The sequence below is a fragment of the Pinus tabuliformis genome, chromosome J (assembly GCF_031772625.1).
Source record: "Pinus tabuliformis cultivar Carrire ecotype Pingquan chromosome J, CPIR1, whole genome shotgun sequence".
Taxonomy (NCBI): Eukaryota; Viridiplantae; Streptophyta; class Pinopsida; order Pinales; family Pinaceae; genus Pinus; species Pinus tabuliformis.
The window spans coordinates 346,586,090-346,594,943 of NC_142295.1; the positions used below are offsets into that span (position 1 = coordinate 346,586,090).

The 8,854-nt window shown below is 34.5% G+C and overlaps 1 protein-coding gene across 1 annotated transcript; it reads right to left on the minus strand.

Moving 5' to 3' along the window:
* Window positions 1-2,252: 2,252 nt before the first annotated feature.
* Window positions 2,253-3,093, minus strand: LOC149227157 (uncharacterized). Its single transcript, XM_089375434.1, has 2 exons — window positions 2,884-3,093; window positions 2,253-2,795 (listed from the first exon to the last, which is right to left on the minus strand). Exons 1-2 carry the CDS (start codon window positions 2,995-2,997, stop codon window positions 2,253-2,255), a joined length of 657 nt encoding a protein of 218 aa, XP_089231560.1. The 5' UTR covers window positions 2,998-3,093.
* Window positions 3,094-8,854: the final 5,761 nt, after the last annotated feature.

The following is an 8,854-nucleotide window of genomic DNA, read 5'->3' on the forward strand; positions in this document are numbered from 1 at the left end:
ATTCAAGGATCTTTTTAATATGTATATATATTCACAACATCACATTATGGAAATATATATATACAAAATCATGTCAAATATCAAATCTATGACCAACTATAACATGTTTGAGCAAAAAGCAGGCATAGAAGGTTGGTCTAAAATTGTGTTGTCTAGTAATAGATTGAGCTAATGCTAGCCATGCTCATTACATAGGAAACAAAATAGCCTTTAAAGCCCATGATAGGCACATAAGAAAGAAACTAGAAAACATGTGAAAACCTATATTATTGCAAAAACTAGGCTTATGAATAGTGGCAATGAGCCACAACAAGTCCATATTTTCATCCAATTGTTTTGGTGCAAACATCACCAGAGGTGGTTGTTCACTATCCTTAAGCAAAGCTACTTCTAAACATTGCAATCAATCACCCATGATTTGATAGAGCAAGTGGAGTTCATCCATGCAATGGAGGAGTTCAAACAATAGTCTTCCTAGCAAATGCTTAAGATACCAATACAAGTCAATTGTGTACAAGTACTAGTTTTGTCTAACTTGTGGTGCTCCCAAGTCAAGGACTCATTCATCCACCTCAACCAAGGCATCTAAATTTAATAATTGTGTTCATTCATCCACCAGCTCCTATTCAACATCAAATAATTCAAGATGCACAACCACCAAGGCATTCTCATAATAACATTCTACAAGGCTCAAGCTTACAAATTACCTTGTAGACCTTTGCCACCTCCCCCTAGCCACAATTAGGCTCTCTCCCTTAACATTGGAGGAAGAGAAAAGTGATAACCCAAAAGGAAAACAAATCTTGGAACAAAAGAACAAAAGGGAGACATAAACAAGTGCAAGAATAAAAGCAAACAAGGTATTCAAGGTGATGAAAACCCGATGGAAGATAGCAAATAAAAGACAGAGGTAAGGACAAGAAAATAGTGACCATGGATAGCTTTGTTGGCCCCATAAAAACCAACAAAGAATTTAAACCAAATAACTATTGGGATGCACTATGATATGCCTAAATAGTATCACAGATGGAGTAACCAAAACAGAAAAATGACAACCACATAATTTTATCTAAAACAACCACATAATTTTATCTATATTTAGTATTCAAATCTCTTTTTCTAATCCTCAAAGAAAAAATCCATAATATTTTACACTTCATGACATTTCACCATCATTTTGTTTTCCTTTCCAACCTTTTGCATTCATTAATTTTTTTATCTTTATGATACTTCATAGATTCAAAGGTTTCATTTTTGTGATATCACATCTCACTAGAGTTGTATTCATAACCTTTTAAAAAACACCCTTCAAAAATATATATTTTCCAAAATCAATTTTACATTATGATAGTTCTTATCAAATAAACCTTTTGACACGATACAAAAGTTCCTTCCGACCAGGAAAAAACTGCAACATAGCGCATGATGTCACTATAAAACTAAGCTTTTGCCCTGCAATAGCATTATATAAGAGGCTTTCTTCATACAACATTATAGATATTCTCAAACTTGAAAAGCGAAAAATAATATAATACACGTCGCAATGTATATTACACTAAAAAAAAATACATTTAATTAAATTTTTGCTTTCCACGCAAAATAATACATGTGATACAAAACTCCAAAAATGATATGTGAAAATGTATAATAAAATACACATACATAAATTTTATAATCTACTTTTTGTAGATTCAAAAATAACTAATCATTCACCTTCACAAACAATTAGCAATTTAGTTGTAGATTCAAAAATAACTAATCATTCACCTTCACAAACAATTAGCAATTTAGTTGTTTTAGTTTAGTTTATAACATACTATGTACAAACCTAAATTAAATACAATACAATTCTGTGCCATGCTATGCAAACATCCCTGTGCAGAATGATCAATGTTTGAATCAATACAGAAATTACAAGTCTTCAACTCACTCACAGAAAACCATTAAAAACCATTAACCAACTTTATAGTTATAATAATAATAAGAAATCACCCCATTGGTCTTCACTGAGTGATAATTCAATTCCACTGAATACATGTTGATCTACCCATTGCTGTTTTTTATTTCAATTTAAATTAAGACCAGAAAAAATTATAGTCCGGAGAAGTCAAACGCTGAATTCCGTACTATTCCCCTCTGTAAAATGAAAGAGCGATGATCACAAAAATGAGTACAGATATGGATGGCAACAGCAAGCCATGCAGATGCCAAATATCACATTAATTTACAGTTAGAAACATAACCGACCCATCTCATTTCTTGGCCTTCTTTGCAGCAGGCACCACTTTCTTGGGCTTCGGAGGAGCCGCCCTCTTTACAGCCTTCGCAGGCTTCTTGGCGGCAGCAAGCTTCTTTCCAGGAGCTTCTTTCTTCACAGTTGCCCCCTTCTTAACAGGTCCTACTGCCTTCTCTACCTTTTCAGTGGACGCTGCAGGCTTCGGCTTGGAGACCTTAAGAGCCTCGGCTACTTTGGCGGGGTTTTTTGCAGGCTTCAAAACCTTCTTGGGCCCAGGCGCCGCCCTGGGCTTAGCTGCAGGCTTATTGGCCAGGGATTTTGGCTTCACAGGCCTGGCGGCCTTCGGCTTCACCGACTTCTTCAACTCCTCCGAAAGCTTGAAAGAGTTCTTGACCTTGGTGAGCTTGCCAGACCTGACAAGATTTCTCAGTTGAACTGTTAGCAGCTTCTTGAAATTGGCAGGGAGTTGGGACTGGTACTTGTTGCCGATATAAGCTGCTATGGCATACTGGCTAGATCCGGTCCTCTCTTTCAAATAAGTAATCGCTTCCGTGATCATCTGTAGAATAAAAGTGAAAAAGAATGAGACCCCTGCGTTCAAAATATAATGTTAGAAAAAAACAAAATCAGAGGCCAAGAATTGAAACCTGGAGATAAGTAGGATGAGAAGGTGGCGCTTTCGATCCCTTGGAAGCCCTCGGCTTTTTATCTTTGTCAACATTGTTGACTACAGGCTTTGCAATTGTCTCACCTGAAGCCATTTGTTTATATCACCAAATTACTGAGAAACTACAAAAGAAAATGATACCAGGAAACTAGAAGACGAGATCTCGACACACAAATCGAAAATGCGCAGAAAAATTTGGAGAAAACAACGTTTGGATGGTAGAAAATGTATTGTTATGGGTGGTTATATATACAGGGGAAGACGAGGGTACCTGGAGATGATCACCGCCCCAGGTCGGCCGACAGGTCACCAGCTCATTTTTCCGCCATGCAGTTCATCCGACGGCCGGGAATGGCCCGCTTGTCCTCCCACGGATTGAGTATTCAAGCGGGATTCGTTATTGGCCGTTGAAATGCTCCACAAGAAAAACACAAGGAAATCTTAGAACTTTTTACATTTACTATTTTAAATAATCATTTAAATTACTAAGAAGAAAACTACTTAACTTTGGAATGGTGCGTTGAAGAGTATATACCTTACCTGAATGAAGAGGTGAACTTTTCTTTGGTAGGAGGCATACCTTTAAATTCAAAATTTTCTTTTAAGGTTATTTAAACATTTTTTAATTAAATATTTTATTTTTAAATTTATTAAAAAAAAAAATTCATGAATTTTTTATTTTTATTTTTTTGGTAACTGGGTTGTTTTTAGATTAGGTCAAGTTTTTCTTATTGAATGGAAGAAAAATAATCAATTTATCATCAAAATGAGGGTTGGTCAAGCCTAGTACATACTTTGGGATAGTTTAATTTCACCAAAGTGGAGCCTCTTGAGATAATTTAATTCCCCAAAATGAATGCCAGCTCGGCCCCTCTAGGTTTTAATGCCCCATGAAATAGTTTAATTCCCCAAAATAGCTTTTATCCTTAATCCCTTCTCATGAGATTTTAACCTAAAACCTGATTGGGAATAAACCCCACTCAAAGTAAATAATGTACATTTTGTAGATTCCGATAAATCATTATTACTTATAAAAATATTTTTAATTAATTAAAATTTAAAGTTCCAATTAAAAAACAAATATAAAGCAAAGTCTCCACCTAAATTTCATATTCTTATTAGCTTTCTCTATCCAATACTCTCTTTCTTAATACCTCTTTCCTCTTTAAAATTTTAACCATTATTATATTCACCATCGTAGATCTATCTTAACTCGGGATCTATCAAGCGCGGAGAGGGATCAAATATTTCAAGGTACAAACCTATTTTTAAGTGAAAAACTTGAAGAAAGGTTTGCACCTCCAGAGATTTGATCCCTTTTGGATCTTGATATATCCATAGTTAAGATGGATCTAGGTTGGCTTGATTATTAATTATTAATAATTATAATTAATCATTTTTATTTTTTATTTTTATATAATTTTACCAAGTCCATGCAAAAATGTCATAAAATTAAATTATATATATAGAGAGAGAGAGATGGTTTTTGGGCATGTGGTATTGATGAGCCATAGTATTGGCCCATGGTATTGTAACAAAGTTAATAATATCCATGGTAAGGGGGTGAATATCCATGGTTAAAAATATTTTTATATTGTAAGTATTAAGTTTTTATGTGTTTATTAATGAAATTTAAATGTGGTTACAAATTTATTATTTTAATTTATATGGTAAAATGGATCGTAATTTATAGCTGCTATTTATAATAATAATATCCATTTTTAAGGTCACAGCCAAGCCAGACACACCAAATTGGTGTATGAGACCCCTTGTTTGTGGGACAAGGGACCCACAAACAATTTATATCTTATATATCTTAATGTGATAAAGGGTTCAGATATATCTCAAAAGTAGATTTAAGTTTAATTAAAAATTATTATAAATTAAATTCAAATAAATTATTAATAAATTATTTTGATTGTGAAATGAGAGATGTTTTTTGGGCATGTGGCATTGATGAGCCATGGTATTGGACCATGGTATTGTAACAAAGCCTATTTACAATTAATAATATCTATTGTAAAGTTGCCCTGAATATCCATTGTTAAAAATATTGTTATATGGTAAGTTTATTGTAAGTATTAAAGTCTTTATGTGCTTATTAATTAAATTTAAATATGGTTATAAAATAATTATTTTAATTTACAAGGTAAAATGGATCTTAACATACTATTACTACTTGAGTGGGACTAATGGTTAAGAGCATGTGTTTCCTTTTAAAAGGTCATAGGTCCAAAACGGGAGGGCAGTGGAGTATGTTTGCGACGGCGGGTCCCTTGTCCCATGAACAAGGGGGTCTCATACACCAATTTGGTGGGTCCCTTGTTCCACAAACAAGGGAGTCTCATACACCAATTTGATCGCTTGTCCCACAAACAAGGGGGTCTCATACACCAATTTGGTCCCTTGTCCCACAAACAAGAGGGTCTCATACACCAATTTGGCGTCTAGCTTGGGCGTGACCTTAAAATTGGATAATAATAATAATATGTTATATATTTTAATGTGATATGTATATTATAATTTTATTTTTATCTAAAAATTTATTTGTAAACAAAATTACAATATAACAAATTGAATTTTTTTATTTTTATGACTTTAATTTTTTTAGGGATACTACAACATCTCCCTCCTAGTGGGCTCTATATTACTTTTAACGTTTACAAATCCTTTACATCTTATAAATTGAACATATTAATATAAATGTTTGAGTATTATATTTATTATAGGAGTAGTCTTTAAGTGTGACTTTTTGGAGTTTTGGACGGATTTCTGGCCGAAATCTGACAAAAAAAATTTATCGTCATTTGTGTTGTTTAAACTCATTTTTTTTACTGCATATATGGATCCGGCACCCTCAAAACCCCCTGAGGCACTTCAATTGTGAATATTTCATCTTTCAAACTTGTGATTTCAATGAATCCTTGTCGGATTCTAGACAAATTAGATCGGAAAATATACCATTTTCTTTTCCAAAAAGTTGCACTTAAAGACTACTCATCTATTATATGTGACTTTTAATATTTATATTTATAATTACAAAATTAATTAACTCTAATTAAAGTAGTTAAGATGGATGTTATATTTTTTACTTAATTTGTACAAATAACGCGTAGAGCTTTGTCATCAAGACTTTGTAACCCTCACCACTGGCTCTCACGCTCAACCTCTCTCCCTATGAGATTTGAACCTAAGGCTTAATATATTGGTTGTGAAGCCTAATTATCTTCTTGTTTTAGAGGTCTTTCTTTTAGCCACATTTGGACCACGATTCTTGGTGAGGGGTGTAGGGGGCTTACCACCCTATTATTATCGCCACAGTGTCTAAGGGGGTGGTGACAACTCTTTAGAGCCCCCCCTTGGCACAGGTTCAAGGGAAGCACCCCCAAAGAGAACTTTTTGGAAAATTTTCCTTGTAAGATTGTAATTTCATAGTCAATATGAATCATAAACAATTAGGCCACATATCTTATGGTAGATGTTATGTTAGGGTTTTTTTGCTGTGAAAGGAAACCTTCCTTTTATGAGGGAATTGTATTTTGGCTATTTATTATTGAGATAACATTGTAACTAAGGGAGAGGAGACAGTGAGAGAGAGTAGAGGAGGTTGCAGTGAATGTGTTGCAACTTGTAATCCCTTCATTTTACTAGATGGGATAAAAGGAAGGATTGGTTATTTCTCCATGAATGTATCCAAAATCATGTGAACCATGTATATTGTTGTCTCCTTCGTAGTGTTTCATTATATGTTTTATTTGCATATTCATTTTGATTTTATTTCTCTGTGATTTTATTCATAACAATTGATCTTAGGTGCAGATGGACTGGTAGGGGTCATTTTTGGTCCTGATGAAAAAATGGTCTCTCAATTTTCTTAGGGAATTGGAATAGCCACCAACAACCAAGTAGAATTTATCGCGTTATGGAAGGGATTGGAGATGGCCAAAGATTGTAAAATCTATAGAAAAAATTCCTTTGGGGACTCGATGCTTTTCATTAAGTAGTTTACAAGTCCAAGAAGGCCATTAGTAGTGAGTCTGTGACCTTAAGTCAAATAATTCTTGCCTCAATCTCCCATTTTTAATAGGTGAATTTCTACCATGTTTTTAGGCATCTAAACTCGGAAGCCGACAAGCTAGCCAAAAAGTTGCCATCATGAACCAAGGAGAAATAGAACTAAAATAGTTACGGGACTTCATGTCAATTCCTTGACATGTTGAGTATCTGAAGAAAAAAATTGACATTGAGGGGAAAATCCCTTCATCATCTTCCTATGAAATTTGTTTGTATGAAGAAGAGAAATTAAGATTATTCACTAGTGCAATCTTGGGCCCAAAATCATTATATTTCCCAATCAACTGTCCCTCATCTCCAGTCCCAAATTATCAAAATCCATCCCAAGTGTCTTTCAATAGTGTGCAAGTGGCCTCCCTCTCTGCATCCAATCCTTATTGAAGGTCTTTTATATTTAATTAGCATGAGTTATGGGTCATTAAAATTTCGTTGGGTCAGGCACTGAGTGCAAGTTTCCAGGGAATCAATTAAATTCCCCCATCTTGTAGCACCCATTTGACGTCGCTCCTCTGCACTAGTGAATTTTCAATGAAGATATGGGTCTTATTGTTGCAGGGTGGCTCGTGCCAAAGCTTGAGTTTTCTCTATATATTAATCCTTTAATGTCCTTGGCTCCCATCATGGGATATTATTGTTGTTTTCTGCGTTTTGGCACATCATCCTCCCTTTCAATTACCTCGTTGGACTGAGGCTGCTTAAGTGATTAGTTTTTCTCTAAATTGTGGAATTTCGAGCCTTTAACTCATAATGGCAAGAAATTTGGTTTCTTAGGAAAACAATGAGATGACAAATTTAATCAATAAGTTGTTGGATTCCTCTCGAGCTCTACTTATCTCTATTCAAAGGCTTGAAGACATGGTTGAGAGGAAAAAGTTCTCCTTTAAGCTCTTCCTGGAGGCCAAACTGATCTCTCACCCTGTTGAAATGAAGGACTCCTTGGATGGTCTAAAGGAGGAAATTCACCTTCTTAGCACTTGGGTGGTTACGTTGGAAGTCTCTTCGTCCACTACAGTAATAGAATTACATGGAAGTATTGGTTCAAGGGTACCTGTTGATCACAAAAGGAATTTTCGTCCTAGAGGGCCCGAAGAGGGTGGTCACAGTATTGAGTGAACTTTGCCTTTCATCCTAGAGACAATTTTGGTTATGTGGTCATTTCTAGTCCTTTCCTCCTGCTATCTATGTTTTTTTGTAAACGCATTCTTATGCTTGGGACTTATTGCAAAATCTATAGTGGTTACATTTTTTGTATGAATTGGTTTACCATCCAAAGAGCTAGTAAACTCTATGTTTACTACAATGAAGATCTAATTTTGGTATCAAATGTCATATGTAAGGGTTTTGGGCCCTCTCCCAGTGTTTAATAGTATAACTATCCCTACTCGTTTCGTTAAAAATAAAATTGGTCTCAACTTTGAAGGTTTATTTAGTAGATAAAACACATAGGAAAGGGGGATTCTAGTTCGAGTGGGAGCAATGGTGAAAGAATGTGTTAGAGTTGAGAAGTCTAACAACCAAAACTATTAGTTATCGAAGATGCAAATGAAATATTATATATACCAAAAAGATATTTTTTTACCATTGGTTGGAATAACAAAGAAGCCAATATTTGTGAAAGACAAAGAATTGGAGATTCTTGACAAAAAACCACTAGGAACAATACGGCTATGCCTTGCATCATTGGTGGATTTCAAAATTTTGAAAGAAAAGACAACAAATGTTTGATGATGACATTGGCTAAATTGTGTGAAAAAACCTTAGCTTCTAACATGATATTTCTTATGAAGCATTTTTTTAATATGAAGATGTTACGAGGTGGGTTTGTTGTGATCATTTAAATGAATTTAAGACGGTCACCAATTAATTGAGTTTTGTAT

Bases quoted from the DNA above. Each gene is read 5' to 3' on its own strand.
- LOC149227157 (XM_089375434.1), bottom strand. From the start codon at position 2,997: ATGGCTTCAGGTGAGACAATTGCAAAGCCTGTAGTCAACAATGTTGAC. The intron at 2,796-2,883 runs GTTTCAATTCTT...TTTATTCTACAG, and splicing joins CTCATCCTACTTATCTCCAG to ATGATCACGGAAGCGATTAC.